At 41.1% G+C, this 16,814-nt stretch overlaps 1 protein-coding gene across 2 annotated transcripts in view; it reads right to left on the reverse strand.

Moving 5' to 3' along the window:
- Positions 1 to 16,333, reverse strand: part of LOC134191120 (tRNA (32-2'-O)-methyltransferase regulator THADA-like) — a 24,111-nt gene extending 7,778 nt beyond the window's left edge. Inside the window, exons 1-30 of one of the 2 annotated variants that reach the window (XM_062659697.1) lie at positions 16,248 to 16,333; positions 16,055 to 16,155; positions 13,625 to 13,749; positions 13,440 to 13,554; positions 13,311 to 13,380; positions 9,294 to 9,326; positions 9,185 to 9,233; positions 8,901 to 9,082; positions 8,753 to 8,844; positions 8,601 to 8,649; positions 8,402 to 8,546; positions 8,238 to 8,303; positions 8,054 to 8,177; positions 6,988 to 7,057; positions 6,742 to 6,929; positions 6,596 to 6,682; positions 6,449 to 6,526; positions 3,082 to 3,324; positions 2,869 to 3,024; positions 2,695 to 2,799; positions 2,366 to 2,635; positions 1,942 to 2,300; positions 1,748 to 1,872; positions 1,423 to 1,661; positions 1,257 to 1,366; positions 972 to 1,104; positions 847 to 907; positions 721 to 791; positions 108 to 230; positions 1 to 42 (exon numbers count right to left, since the gene is read on the reverse strand). The exon at positions 1 to 42 is cut by the window's left edge and continues 50 nt beyond it. In XM_062659697.1, coding sequence (XP_062515681.1) covers positions 1 to 42; positions 108 to 230; positions 721 to 791; positions 847 to 907; positions 972 to 1,104; positions 1,257 to 1,366; positions 1,423 to 1,661; positions 1,748 to 1,872; positions 1,942 to 2,300; positions 2,366 to 2,635; positions 2,695 to 2,799; positions 2,869 to 3,024; positions 3,082 to 3,324; positions 6,449 to 6,526; positions 6,596 to 6,682; positions 6,742 to 6,929; positions 6,988 to 7,057; positions 8,054 to 8,177; positions 8,238 to 8,303; positions 8,402 to 8,546; positions 8,601 to 8,649; positions 8,753 to 8,844; positions 8,901 to 9,082; positions 9,185 to 9,233; positions 9,294 to 9,326; positions 13,311 to 13,380; positions 13,440 to 13,554; positions 13,625 to 13,749; positions 16,055 to 16,155; positions 16,248 to 16,329 — 3,693 coding nt within the window. In that variant the 5' untranslated portion in view covers positions 16,330 to 16,333. Of the gene's footprint in view, positions 43 to 107; positions 231 to 720; positions 792 to 846; positions 908 to 971; positions 1,105 to 1,256; positions 1,367 to 1,422; positions 1,662 to 1,747; positions 1,873 to 1,941; positions 2,301 to 2,365; positions 2,636 to 2,694; positions 2,800 to 2,868; positions 3,025 to 3,081; positions 3,325 to 6,448; positions 6,527 to 6,595; positions 6,683 to 6,741; positions 6,930 to 6,987; positions 7,058 to 8,053; positions 8,178 to 8,237; positions 8,304 to 8,401; positions 8,547 to 8,600; positions 8,650 to 8,752; positions 8,845 to 8,900; positions 9,083 to 9,184; positions 9,234 to 9,293; positions 9,327 to 13,310; positions 13,381 to 13,439; positions 13,555 to 13,624; positions 13,750 to 16,054; positions 16,156 to 16,247 lie in introns of those variants that run through there. The other variant, XM_062659705.1, reaches the window with a different exon arrangement.
- Positions 16,334 to 16,814: the final 481 nt, after the last annotated feature.

Raw genomic sequence — 16,814 nt, forward strand, 5'->3', positions numbered from 1 at the left:
TGCTATCAAGGCACTGTAAAGCAGAGTAGATGAATTTCTCACCTGCAAACACAACCTGTCATTACATTGTAAAACTGAGCCAATTAAACGTGAAACAAGACTCTAACAGCCCAACAGTCAGATGAGATTCCAGTAATCGCCACTATCACTCCATCTGATACAAAAGGAATAACATGATCACCAAGCCGAGTTTCTCGAAACAATGCCCTAAGTGTGTTCAGAGCATGAACCTAAACAAGACATTCAATACCAAATAGACAAATAGAACGTAAGGCCAATACAATTATTTTTCCAGCTACAGTAGATTGTTTAGTGAGGTCTGATGTACTGTCTTACTCGGAACTTGTTAAATATAAGCAGGCACACATAAAACACATTTCAGAGTTTGGTATGTTGTTACAATAAACGTTTTGCCTCGATACCCTTTAGTCAGACAAATATAGCCTTTTGTCTGCCTCCACAACCGTGTGACATGGAGCAAGTTGCACAAGCTGACTGGGCTAAAATGTGCAGTGGTTAACGTAACAGACATAATGGAACATTTGATTCAGAGTCCAATTGAAAGAGTAATGATGCCACAAACTCAAGGGTATTCTGAAACAGGTACTGACAGAGGTGCCAAAAAAGCAGTAACATTAATTATTTTAGGAGTTGCAAAGTAAGGTCCCCATCTTCGTACCCATTGCCCTCCAAAACACTGTTCATGACTGCCATACATACTTGTGGTAAGCCAAGAGATGACTCTTCATCAAGCGTGCCTGTTAGAGGCTTAGACGCGATAGCAATCAACCCTTCAAGACAACTAATCAGCTACAGCAAAATCTTTGAGCAGCTAAAAACTCTCACCTGCCATAACTTGCTGCAGGCAAGTCCTTCCTGATATAGATGGCTCAGTTGCTAAAACAGTCTGCAAAAAAAAGAAATGTAAATTTGTTGCCCGCCACTTAATTACTACACCATTACCAGCTGACCTGTATAAAGAAAGGCAAACCAGCACTGCGTCGAGTAAAACTCAAACTCTGAGATGCAGTGGCTGATTGCAACATGTCCAGAAGCTCATTCATCCATCTAACAGGAAGCTGCTGAAGTTCAGAGTCGCAAGATCTGCAACACAAAGCAGTCTCAGAAAATAAACAACCAATACCTTGCAAAACATTACTGCAATTCAAGATAAATGCAGAGATAATATATTTCCCAAGACATAAAGAAGTAAACCAAACCATGAAAAATAACAGAAATACCTACTTTTTACCTACTTCCAAAGAGACTTGCAATGCTTAACAAAGCCAGTATAGGCCACTTCAAATGCACCCCTGTGTCTGCACTCAGTCAACTGCTTGGTAAAGAAATCCCCAATTGTTTTCACCTAACGCAATACAACATTCAGCAGGGAAAATATGGTAACAGTTTAGCATATCTAACTTGCTTAACAGTCAGTAACCCACTCAGCTCTATGGTTTGTAACGAAAGCCTTTCTACTAGATCGCCTAATAGAAGAGACACTTCTTTCATACATCGCCAACTGCAAACCAGTACCAACTGAGATGTTGGGCTAAAGCTGTTTTCTTGTCCTTCACATGTTCCACTAGAGATATCAGACTGTCCAAGTTCTAAAACTGACTTGTCCATTGGAACAATAAATTCTTCACAGTCTTTGCCATCTACAAACAAACACATTTTAATTAAGTGGAACGTACATTTATTGTTCCAAGAACCCATCTGGTCCAGCTCTGTCTCGAAGTCTCACCTTCTGTCAAGTGACCTTCAGGTGATGAATGTGTCACTACTGGTCCAACAATGTCAGCAACCAACAGTGAAGTATCAATTAATGACTGAAAAAATTCTTTCCATGCATCACTATAACCTAGTCCACTATAATATACATACAACAATGATCAGTTCACCAAATACACACTACGTATCTACAAGATTCAGGAATACTTTATGTTATGTATGTCAGCCAACACAAAACGAAGAGCCATCAAGATTCCATACATACAGTTCTTTGCCAAAAAAGAGAAATTCTGTTTGACAATAGCAGCTTGGTGTTGCAGCATATGTAGCATATCCCACACAAAATGCAGTAGTGGACTCCTTTCACTTAGTGAGACGTTTGAAAGTTGTGTTGTCAAACTGTAATTATTGCTTGTAGCTCCCAATGTAATCCTCAATCCCAATTGAGAAATGACAGTTTTTGCTAACAATCTAACATAACATGCACCAGTTGAACAGGCAATTGTCCGAGGACTGCAAATGAGAGATGAAGCACGAGTAGTAAGAGACTCAACATACCCCTTTCTCTACACACAGTCAACTCATAAATACATGCTTGCATAGCATTTGTCTAGTAAACCATCTAACTCACTTCTAATGGCAACAGACTAACTGGCAATCGATACAACACAGAGAGTGCAACATGTCTGTTTACATCATAAGAATCCTCCAAAGTCAGAATCAGTGCATGCACATGATGAGGTAGAAAACAATCACTCAACTGAAACCAACTATCCATTAAATCTCCCTGAAATATTTCCATAAAGCCATCAAGCAGCTGAAGAGAGCTGGTGACACGTTGAAATGAAGCATCAGGATGTAAACCATCAAACACAAGCTCAACAACAAAGTTGAGAAATTTCTAAGCATAACAGCTATACATTTTCGGCATGTAGAAACTTTGTAATTCTTTAAATCAACCCTGTATGCAGCTAGCAGCTCATGACAGCCCATGGCTTCAGATTCAGTTGCCTTACAAAGGCTCTTCAGCAACACCCTAGCACTGTCACGAACACGTGAAAAAAACTAAAGTGTCAAGAGCATAAAGGTTGACAGTGGCATATAAAGTATAGTTTGAGGCTACAATACTCAAACCTTTTTCATTGTAGAAAGCATTATTGAACGAAATGCAGATGACTGGTTGTTCATATTCAAAGTCAGAAATGATCTGAGAAGATCAAAATCAATTGTCGACACAGCCTCTGTTGTTCTGTTTGACTGACAGACAAGGCTAAGAGCATCACTCCGAACCTTAATAAAAACCACTCAATAAAATACAGTTGCTGTATACTCCAGGCAACTGTTTACTTGATCGTTGGCATGACACAATGCATCTCTCAGCTTGTCTACTGGTACTGCGCCATACCAGAAAGATTCAGCATTGGTCTTTTTGATCTGACAATTGAATAGAATTCCAAAAACTCGTGCAACTTTGAGAAAGCTGATCATTGTCGACAGAGTGTCATGCCCGTTACGTTGTTTAGAATCGAGTATTTCCAATGTATAGCTCATACACAGTGGATTGCACTTCAGCAACACAGGAATGCAAAACTGTAATTCAGTGGAATGCCAAAGTGAGATGTTACACCACCAAAATATACACAATGAACTGTTCATTACATAAGATAATGATTGGTTTTAGATATCAACTCATTAGAAATTGTGACAACCACTTGAGCATGAATCTATGTAACTTAAACATAACCCCTTAATGTATCTTCCATTCAATATCTGCATATTTTCAATGCATTATGACAAATGACTCAAATCAATCATGCATTTTCTATGCACTAAATCTGTCCCTAACTGCAGACAGGCACATAGTTTGTAGAGTTACTATACCAATACACTCGTACACAACGACAAACTAGAAACTACAATGAATGCATAGATCTCTAGCTCTTTACTAAGCTGAATGCATTCTTCCTAATTTTAGTAGAAATTGTGGTACAGAATTGGAGCATACTAGACACACTACAAGAAATGCTAGTGGGCATGTATGCTTAACTAACAGTTACACTATAACCAGTGCTCAATCTCTTAGTATCTGACAATCTCTGAAAGCACATGCACAAGTCTGTAAGCCTACTCCTGACTACTGGGTGTTACCTGACTTGACTCTCCTCAAGTCTGCAATAATGTCTACACTGGCATGAAAGCTACAATGCTTCTGATGATATTAGTGAAAATAAAACAACGTAAATATTTGTGGTCCAAAAATCAAACTATCTGAAATGCTTTTACCGTACTGACGCGATTAATACCCCAGGCCTTGAGTAAAGTCCCATCCCCACCTTTGGTCCAGGTCCTAAGATTTTCACACCTTTTTGTTCTTTAATTGGTGCTAATTGGCGCTTTCTACATAGACTAGCTTCTTTAATTGCCTACAAATTTGGCAACATGTTCTAGGCAGCTATGCCCAAGAGATATCGTAGCTTCACTGTTGAATACAAGATCAGCGTTGTTGAATGGCATTGAGGCAATGGCTCGGTGGTGTCAAAAACCGCCAACCAATTTAGCATTGACAGGAAGTGTGTGCGGGACTGGAATGGAAAGTACGAGAAGCTAAAGCAACACAGCAACTCCGAAAAGAAAGAAAGCAAGAAAGATGCACAACGGACGTGAACCATTAAGTGCACAGCTTGATGACCGGGTGTTTGACTTTTTGCAAGAGAGAGACGAAACTTTGGCCTGGTAGTTTCTAACGTCGCACTGATAGACGAAGCAAAGCGAGTTGCTGCAGAACTAGACATTGTAGGATTTAAAGCAAGCAATGGATGGCTTGTCAGGTGGAAACAACGCTTTAACGTAAGACTAGGGCGCAAAACGAATGAGTCTCAAGCCCTTCCGGAGCATTATCAAGAGGACCATCTCGGATTTCGAGACAAATTATCCGGTTGCGTGAGACACATGACAGGTGGTTAATTACTTGTCAATTGATTAAGTTAATTACTTCCGCCAATTAACACCTCCAGGTGTTAGGTTTTGAGTAAAGTCCATCCCCTAGTTTACCTTTGATGCTAGCCAACCATGGGGGTGGGGTATTAATCGCGTCAGTACGGTAACACTATGGCTATACCGTATAATATCACACATTATGCCATTTTCCTCTGTCAAATACAATGTTGTGTTTATATCAGATTGTTTCAGGTCTTGGTGAACAAGCCTATACACTAGAATTTGCCAGCAAATTGGTCTTTTCAAATTGCCATCAAGTTGATTTCATTTTGGATCTTCTCCAGATCCAGACTCCAAAAAAATTATCATAAACAGTACCAAAGGCATTCTCACAATCGTGACATGTTGCCACATAACTGCTGAAGTTTTGGGTCCATACAAAACAAAAAACAGATGCATTAAGACTCACTTGCAACTTACGTATTTCCAGTTCCCATCCATGCTACTAAATAAATTTGCTTGTCTTGTCAACGTTAGCGTGCATGATAGATCTGCATCATCTGGATTTAAAACATCATAGAACTAAGTCCCAGCATATTGTCCCTACACTCTATCCTCTCAGTTTGGTGCTTTCTATTTCGTAATCAATCACTGAATAAATGTCAGCTAAATAATAGCTTCATGAATTATCATTATCATATCTATGTAAAAGCTTAAAATTAAGACATCTTTCAACTTTCTTTGCACCAAATTGCAAGACTATCTTTTGAAAATGACCACACCCATAAAACAATGTAGGCTTGGCTTATCCTGCATCAGTAGATTTTTAGTGCAAAACAGCCAGAAACAGCTCATGTGTTGGCCTCGCTTCACGTTTCTGTGCGCTAAGTTTTCACCTCAAACTTCCAAACGTACATATACATCGTATACTTACTGCAGGGGTAGGTACCCGGATACCCTAGATACTAGCAACTGCAAGCTGAGCCATATAATTTTAGAATCTAGTTCAAAGAATCTGATATGTCTGGGGCTAACCATAACAGGTCTCTGAAAAGCGACTGCCAGAGTGTCTCACTATAGGCTCATCGTGAGAAAGGACTGGCAATCATGAGAAATCGTGAAATTGTGAGACAAGCCCGTAAATCGTGAGTCTCACGATTTTGTTGAGAGACCTGCATACGCGTGCTTGTAACTGTAATCAATAAATCAAATGATATGTAGTTGGGCTACAGCTTACTACAGCATTGGTAAAGACTAAAATTAGCATGTCTTCACTTCCCCAGCTGAAGAAACTTAGTAATTAAGTAATACACAGTCAAATGAATCTGTCCTCACATATCCTGGATAATCCACATAGGCATATCACTTACATACACTGAAACAAATATACGTGCACACATATACAAACAATCAGACAAGAAAGCAGGTAGGAAACCAGGCAACCATATACACAAAACATATCCCATATTTCCTCAAACAGTAACCCGTGGGTTACTATTTTTCAAACTGATCAGAACCACAGCGCACAGGTTACTATTTTTTTCAATGTCTGCTATCATGGTTCAAGTGGAGTAAAGAGCTATGCAAGTATTAGAGGACCACACTCTTGACTCATGCAACACTGTCAAGCTACGGTAACCCTATTCAGTTACATGTAGTTTACTCAGTGTCCTCATCATCAATAACCATAATATCCTTGCAGACTGACATCCTAAGTATGGGTTCTACTATTCAAAGAAATATGGTACACGTACACATGCTCATACAGACCACGTACCTCAACAATATGAAGAAATAGTAATTTCTTTGAAGAATCACATGAACAAAGTACATCAATAACTGGGTCAATCCAAGTCTAAAAAAACCCCAAACAATTCACCGAGTTCTCTCAAAATCACCCTATGAATAGCAATATGTAACGTACAGTATTCCATACAAACATGTCACTCGTGCCACTATGCTGTAATTCAGTTTTATGGACAGATGCAAGCTTCTCAATTAAATCCTTTGCCTTAAAACCAACAAAACATACAATAGCAAAATACCAACTCTAACATATTTCTGACTTACGTGTGGAGCTACGTTTCGATCGTCCATAATTTTCAGCAGTTGTTGATATATGGTAGGCATTTGGCTCAGTATCTGTGTGGCTCCAAAGTGAGGAACCAGACAATACAATGGTCCATATTTCCCACGAACTCGCCAATCTTCAGCACTAACCCTGTCCAACAAGCCACTCAAAAAATTCCTGTATTCATCTACACAGAATTCAGTTGTCAACTAGAACTACCAGTAACACCATTATCAGACCCTAACCCAATGAAAGAATCAACTTCTCAAATGAAAGAAAACTGTCAAATATAAGACGGACCTGGTAGCGCATTCCCTGTTAAGTAAAGTCGGTTAGCTTAGCAGAACCATTGTGTAGGTATAACAATCCCTTATTTAAAATATCAAAACAGTCCAGAACTTCCCACCATAAACTGTTATTCACATTCTATTGCTTTAGTATTGCCAACGTCGCACACAGTATAAAACTGAAGCAAGTAATACTAATGAAAGAACAAGGAAACAAGGAGAAAGACAAAAAGAAAGAAATCTAGATAACTAGTCAGTCTTGCAAAATAATGTAGATATAAGTGAACTTCTTGTAGAACAGATAAACATTGTAAAGTGTCTGGACAAGTGGTGTTCTTGCCCCAAAGTGAACTAGATGTAGGTTCGATGTACATCATTATGGATATCATGACTAGTCTTGCGTAGCCAGGTTGCCAGCATCTTGTAATTGTCGATACTGTAAAATGATTTAAGACAACAACTAGACAAAAGTTGCTTGGAGAACACCGAAAGTGAGACTATCCTTCATTTACCTGGAAAAGTCATAAAAATCCAGTTTATATGCCCTATTTTCCTCCAAATTATCTAGAAAGTCAAATTTATCTATAACAACTCATGTCCAGACATGATTATACATGTGCCTACTACTACTTAGCACGCTAATAAAACATAGCAAACGGGCCTTGCAAAATACATACACATAACTGAGTAGCTTTCTTCAACTGACATTCTGCATTATTAGCTGAAGAAAGAGATCACAAGAGCTTTCTTTACAGTATTCACACAAACATCAAACAATATGCAACTATACTAGCAAAGGACAAGTTCTCTTATTTGAATTTCCTGATAGCTGTTACATCATCATAACTGAGCAATCCTTCTTCAACAAGATGCAGTTTGTCAACTGGCATTTTGCTCATACTGTTAATACTGCCCGTTCAAAAACCATGCTTTCTCAAATCAGCAAACTGCTTTCTGGTTGGAACACTCAAATAAGCATGCCCATTCTCTACTAATAAATACATAAAAGTAATGTTAAACGTACATCCATATGATCATCCCAATTAGCCCACAAGTATTCCAGTAGTCCAGACACCATCACGCTTCCGGGCTTCAAGCAGCTTACATCAGCTTGACCAGTTGGGTTGGTCAAACTGAACACAAATGACCTACCCATACACATACACATCTAAACAACAATATCTTGCCAATTCTATCACTTAACTAACTTAACTACTGATGTCCAGAGAACTAGAGTGTGCGCCAATGCTAACCGAAAACTAGCTTCAGTAGACCTATCAAACAACAAGCTTACATCAAAAGTACAAATGTTCAAATGTATTCAAACAAAAGACACCACAGCCAGACGTTAAACTAAAAATACACACCATACCTTCTTGCAATAAGAAGAAGTTCTGGCAATACAACATCCACCACAATTGGTCCACTAGTTGATGATGTCTTGGCTGAAACATCTTCCAGTGGCATAACAGCCAGAAAACCTCGATAGACACAATGCCTAGCAAAATCTGATAAATCTAGCAATTCAAACATTAATTAGATAATGACAGCTAATGCACAACTACTAATACTTCCAATCCAACTGAATCTCCCGGTTGATAGCCTCAACAAGTCAATAACCTGTACAGCAAATTAGAATTATGTATTCGATCTGTCCAAACCATTACACACAACACATGCACAAGCATGTGTGTGTGCACACAATATGCAATGAATATGCGACCTGCTGAGAATCTCCAGTTGCTTCCATTGTAATTCTAAAGATGTTGATCAAAGCCAGACCAGCACAGCTCTGACAATCTTTGATAAAAAGAGCTAGAAACATTTTGCACAATTAACATAATAATAGCATCAAAGAGCAGCTGACATACATTGCTCAAGAATTGTTCTTAGTGATTGCAGTAGACCAGCCATAATTGACTGTACAGACTTATCCTCAGCATGAATGATCTTAACTGTTTCATGACACTTCTGCATAACTACTGTTGCCAACTTTACAGTTGACATACAACCTTCAATGGCTTTCTGCTGACAAATGAGTATAGTCTCTTGCCTAAATAATAGCAAATTTTTACTTCCCTAAATAATAGCAAATTTTTACTTCAGTTAGGTTTTCAGTCTGTTGAATACAGTAGCTATGAATAACAACTGGCACCTTGCTATGTTCACCTGGATGGCTAAAACTGGATAGCTGAAGTTTAGAACTGCATTTTCACATAAAGAAGTCAAGCAACCATTGCTCGCTGTATGAATGTTACACTCACTTTCAACACCTAGGTCCTCTATGCAAATTTCTCCTATACCAAATAAGACAACATAAATGACCAAACAAGTAGACATTACATACCATCATAATGTGATATGTCTTTAAAGCAACAAGGATATTCTAATTCAGCGCTTGAATCTCTTTCCAGAGATCAACAAAATATCAATTAGAATAATGTATTAGGTCTAGATGAGAAAATAGAATATCCTCTCAATTAAGCACTACAGAATTCCACTCCTTAATACTTGCAAACTGCAGCCATTTGCTTCAAATAATAAACATGCTACAACTGTTATAACTGATTGGCATATTCAAAGCCAACAAAGCACCTTGACTGATATGTGTCAAGTCTACCTGCTCTATCAGAGTCAGCTGTGAGTCATAATTCTGTCCTGTACCAGTCAGAATCACTAATTCAAACTACATAGTAAGAAAAAATTATAGCCCACATGCACAATGACATATGCATGCATCATGCACACACAAACACACATTCCCCCACCCACCCACCACCCACCCACCCACCCACCCACCACCCACCCACCCACCCACCCACCACCCACCCACCCACCCACCACCCACCCACCCACCCACCACCCACCACCCACCCACCACCCACCACCCACCCACCCACCACCCACCCACCCACCCACCCACCACCCACCACCCACCCCCCACCCACCCACCCTCACACACACACACACACACACACACACACACACACACACACACACACACACACACACACACACACCCACACCCACACCCACACCCACACCCACACCCCCACCCCCACCCCCACCCCCACCCCCACCCCCACCCCCACCCCCACCCCCACCCCCACCCCCACCCCCACCCCCACCCCCACCCCCCACCCCCACCCCCACCCCCCACCCCCACCCCCACCCCCCACACCCACACCCACACCCACACCCACACCCACACCCACACCCACACCCACACCCACACCCACACCCACACCCACACCCACACCCACACCCACACCCACACCCACACCCACACCCACACCCACACCCACACCCACACCCACACCCACACCCACACCCACACCCACACCCACACCCACACCCACACCCACACCCACACCCACACCCACACCCACACCCACACCCACACCCACACCCACACCCACACCCACACCCACACCCACACCCACACCCACACCCACACCCACACCCACACCCACACCCACACCCACACCCACACCCACACCCACACCCACACCCACACCCACACCCACACCCACACCCACACCCACACCCACACCCACACCCACACCCACACCCACACCCACACCCACACCCACACCCACACCCACACCCACACCCACACCCACACCCACACCCACACCCACACCCACACCCACACCCACACCCACACCCACACCCACACCCACACCCACACCCACACCCACACCCACACCCACACCCACACCCACACCCACACCCACACCCACACCCACACCCACACCCACACCCACACCCACACCCACACCCACACACACACACACACACACACACACACACACACACACACACACACACACACACACACACACACACACACACACACACACACACACACACACACACACACACACACACACACACACACACACACACACACACACACACACACACACACACACACACACACACACACACACACACACACACACACACACACACACACACACACACACACACACACACACACACACACACACACACACACACACACACACACACACACACACACACACACACACACACACACACACACACACACACACACACACACACACACACACACACACACACACACACACACACACACACACACACACACACACACACACACACACACACACACACACACACACACACACACACACACACACACACACACACACACACACACACACACACACACACACACACACACACACACACACACACACACACACACACACACACACACACACACACACACACACACACACACACACACACACACACACACACACACACACACACACACACACACACACACACACACACACACACACACACACACACACACACACACACACACACACACACACACACACACACACACACACACACACACACACACACACACACACACACACACACACACACACACACACACACACACACACACACACACACACACACACACACACACACACACACACACACACACACACACACACACACACACACACACACACACACACACACACACACACACACACACACACACACACACACACACACACACACACACACACACACACACACACACACACACACACACACACACACACACACACACACACACACACACACACACACACACACACACACACACACACACACACACACACACACACACACACACACACACACACACACACACACACACACACACACACACACACACACACACACACACACACACACACACACACACACACACACACACACACACACACACACACACACACACACACACACACACACACACACACACACACACACACACACACACACACACACACACACACACACACACACACACACACACACACACACACACACACACACACACACACACACACACACACACACACACACACACACACACACACACACACACACACACACACACACACACACACACACACACACACACACACACACACACACACACACACACACACACACACACACACACACACACACACACACACACACACACACACACACACACACACACACACACACACACACACACACACACACACACACACACACACACACACACACACACACACACACACACACACACACACACACACACACACACACACACACACACACACACACACACACACACACACACACACACACACAGGCAGACAACAAACTCTTGCTGCACATGTAGGACGAGGCATAATATGCTTAATGCTTATTCAAAGAGATATGGCCAGTATTTATCAAACAACTTTAAATCTAAAGTATATGCTTCTTTTCATAAATTTGCATAAGCATAGAAAGCTTCCACAGATTCAGGATCGAGTCAAAGTGTTGCAGTACTATTATAATATATGCTATTGAAACCAAACTAAACAGACTCACCAACTACAAGTGCCCTGAAGTGTAGTAACGCCATCTTTCATTTACACAGAAAGGCCTCATGATCAGTGTTATTTGCAATGTTGTAGAACAAGAAGACTAGATTTTTTGCTACAGTGTACTAATTTGAAGAACTGCATGCAGTCAATGTTGTAGTATACGTTACTTGTTTCAAGCGAAAGTTGTGTTTTGACTGCATGGAAAAGACTAGATCAGTTTAGAAAACACGTATTAAGCATTTTCACCAACTCTATGACTAGTTCCAGTAGAGTACTTCAAACTGCTCCTTCTGTATTTGCACTGCCACTCCAGAGATACCCAAACAAAAATTTAAGCACGCAGCTCCATCATACAATTGTCCTGTGCCACAGACTGAGTGAATAGGAACGTTTCATACATCTCACTAATTCATACATCTCGCTTATACCATATCATGGTACAGTGTATATACATTTGTTGTTGAAATTTCCTCAAGTCCAACAGGCTCTTCTATGAAGTCATAATTCCATTAAATGGCAACACAACTTTGCTCATAAAATTTTACAACTCTTGCTTCATAAGCAAGTAAAAAGTCTGCCAGTTTGAGCCTGCAGAATCGAGAAGGTCTCAAAGTTCACAGCTAGCCGCTGCACTGGCATATCCCTTGCATAATAACGAGTATTTGTGGCTCAAGTTTCCACACCACTGGTGCACAAGAATTATTGAAAGTGCCAAGGACGTTTTTACCCCAACTTCCTATGCCAATGATTTACCAACTAGAATGACTCATTGCACGGCTAGTAGAGTGACACCAAGATATATTGCACCATGTACACAAAATTACGCAGCCTTACCAGCTTTAAAGTTGTCACTGAATGATAGCAGGTAATCTAAAATCTGCTCCATCTCCTCCAAAACCAGCGACTATGCCACAATCAGCAACTTGGGAAACATCCAAATTAACAACAGTAAACACATCTTACAACTGCTGTGCCCTTTGTCATGTCAAGTCCAAAATCCATTCGTTCTCTCATGTCTCGTTTTACCACCTCTAAAGTTGCATTGCCAATTTTTCCATCCAAAAGATGATCTAATGAGCTAAATGCATTACACACATTTTCATATCAGTGAGACACAAATAAATATTTAGGAGTTTACAGTCACGTACCGCGCTATTGCTCGTCGTATTGGATGTCGAGAGCTACAAACTTTGTAAATTTCTGAGAGAAAAGCTACAGCTAGTTCAACAATTAGATCTTTGCCATAACTGCACTGCCGTAGACTCTGCCCAATCTAACAATTATTATTGCAAACAAAAACAATAAAAAGGAGCAGACAACTATCACTTAATTACTTAGCTTTAGTTCATCAAGAAAGTCTATGTTTAATTTTCTATTACAAGCAAGATATGCATATATGCCGTTAGGTGTTGTAATGCCTACCATATAAGTCATTTCCAACCGAATTGTTCCCTACACTCTATTACCTCGTGAAAGTTAGCCTGCCTTTTCTTCTACACCTCTGTTGCATGATAGATGTAGCTAAATAGTGCTTATCCAGTTAATGCTCTATTTGCAATAATCACGTAGTCTAATTTAAATTCATCTATCCTACCAGTTGGCGCTTCTCATTATGAAACTGTGTTATAATCAGCTGCAAATAAACAGCTGGAAAACTGTCAAAATGTGCTGCACTTCCATTCATGTGTACCAATGTAGTCATATACTGTACTGCCACTATTTCTCTTCAAATGCTAATTTAATACTTCAAACTCCTTATCTTTTTATTTTCAGCACTTGTTAGAAAGCTGTCTCTTTATTAGGAATTTTTGATTTGATTACGTATTACCGTCATCTCTATAAAATACATGTACATGCACTACACTACATTACATCTGTTCTTCACAGCAGTTGTCTGGATCATTTGCAATGTCTTCATTGCAGCCCATGAGGATCAGTGGCGTTCTGTTAATCGCAATGTCTATTTAAACAATGCAAAGCACCTAGCTAGATAACACTGTTTTCAAGGCTATAAAATATTTTCTTTTGGAAATACTAACATTTCGAGATAAAACTATCAAACAGATTACAATTTAACAGGGGTGCTCAATTTTGAAAAAGCTGGTGCCAGATAATGGCGCCAGGAGGTTGTTTGGCGCAAGAATGCCCCACTCTCCCCCCCCCCCCGCACCTGAGTTTAACTTAGGCCTAGAAACAATACTACTGAACGTGCATTATGGCCTCCATCTACGCCCAGATAAACACAAACGTACATAATTCGCACTTAATTGCACAGTAACACAGCCATATATCATTCTTTCTCTAGAGTGATAAATAATAGTCATAATTCGTAATGAGCAGTAAATCACTGTCTGAAAGTCGGTAGTGTGTGTACTGTGTTAATAAAACTTATTTAGTTACGGAAACTCTCTGACAGTTCTTCGATCTAAGGCGACTGCCATGCAGGCATTCAATGTCAACATTTTCTCTGTCAGAGCTGTTCTTAAATCCTTCTTCGCGTGATTCATTGTACTAACTCCACATTCACACCTGTTATACACGTGATCTACGCAGAACCATGACGTAATTGCGCTCGTATACCCAACCTGGCTACACTTTACCAACTAAAATTGCTTTAGTATTAAAACCCTTGCGTTGTAACACGTCTAAACTGGTGGACCTCCCACCTAAACCTCTTGCACCAAGGCAGAAAGATGACCGCTGGTGCCAATTTTGGTGCCATAGCGTCAAATGAGCTCCCCTGTTTAATCAAAAATAAGTAGTGGCAGCACTATGCACTACCATGCTACCACAGTTGTAGAGGCAGCTCTTCATTTCACTAAGTTCTTGCATACAATCAGCTAAGCTATATGTTTAAGTACAGCAGTTTGCTGCATTCTGTCATTCTACATGTACAGTAGGATTGAAATATTTTGTGATATTCAGTTTTACAATTTGTGATTTTCTAGTTAAATAAATCACACAATTAAAATTTGCAAACATCTACTACTGTAATTATAAAATAGTAACATTCATTAGCAATCGCAAAAAAATTAACCTCGCAATACCAATACGGTAATACAAATACCAATCCTAGTACGGTAATACAAATATCAATCTTAGTACGGTAATACAAATGGTATTTCACCTTCACAAAAACCTCGTTTCTGTGTACCCACATCACAATCACTGTGTTTCATGCATGCTATAATGCCAAAATAGAACAGACAGCAATCAACATCCAACAATAATGTTGAAATCTAACTTGAACGAAAATACACAGCATCACCAATTACCCGAGGCCCGGATTTCCGGGCTAAGGGTATAGTCACTAATTGTTACTTGTGATAGCATGGAAGTACACCTATCATTAACTATTATCTCTTTAATTAATTAAGCTAGCTCCCAAGCACATTCCTAAATCAGCAATTTATATTAATAATTCTTTAAATTTTTATATTAGTTTTTGGTTTGAAAGTAGTGTGAAATCACTCAGTCAAGCCCCAACTTCTGAGCCTGCTTACCTCACTAAATTAAATAACAAAATATTATACTAATTGCAAACAAACCAGCAAAAAACGTCAAACTTTCGGTCTCACCTCCTTGGCAATACTAAGCTGTCTGCTGCCATCTTCAGATTTTAGAAAGCTTTCAATGCTACTCTGCAGCGGTGACTTGAAGTCCTCTATTTGTCGAGTGTCTACAATTAATCAACCCATCATCATAAATGCATGATTTCATGTCTATGACTACAAAGCTCATAAATTCCCACATCGCGGATAAAGTCCTTACAATCTATCTTGAGGAACCATCGAGTTTTGAATTCGTCTAACAAACGAAGAGGTAGGGGTACACGAGAACTCCGACGACTCATACCTCCAAGTAATTGATATTGACAACCGAGCGAAGAGACTAGATAGATTAAATAAAGTGCAAATCTCCAGTTTGCTACCTTGGCTACAATTTTTGCAGTTCTAGATAAACGCACCCTTGGCCATGGCATGGGTCATATATAGCTAATTCCGGTTCGTTAGCTGTATAGCATCCCTTCTCATGCTTGTGCTTTGCTCACAAAACATTATTTTATTACGTAGATATGCTACACAAAACGCCATTTTGCAGGCGCAAAATAATGACAGGATAGAAGTTAACGTTGACAGTGATTTTGAATTTTCTGCTGTACTAGCAGGGAATTGTGGCTGGAATTTTACTACACTGCCCATCAAATTAATTAAATACCAGAAAAGCTGTAGTTCTACAATCTGCAGTAAGTACACATTGTGAAAGCAGTTTTTCCACAATCACTAATTACTGGCATAACTGCCATTCCATGCAAACATTATGTTGGTATGACATGGC

Source organism: Corticium candelabrum, chromosome 1 (genome assembly GCF_963422355.1).
Source record: "Corticium candelabrum chromosome 1, ooCorCand1.1, whole genome shotgun sequence".
NCBI lineage: Eukaryota > Metazoa > Porifera > Homoscleromorpha > Homosclerophorida > Plakinidae > Corticium > Corticium candelabrum.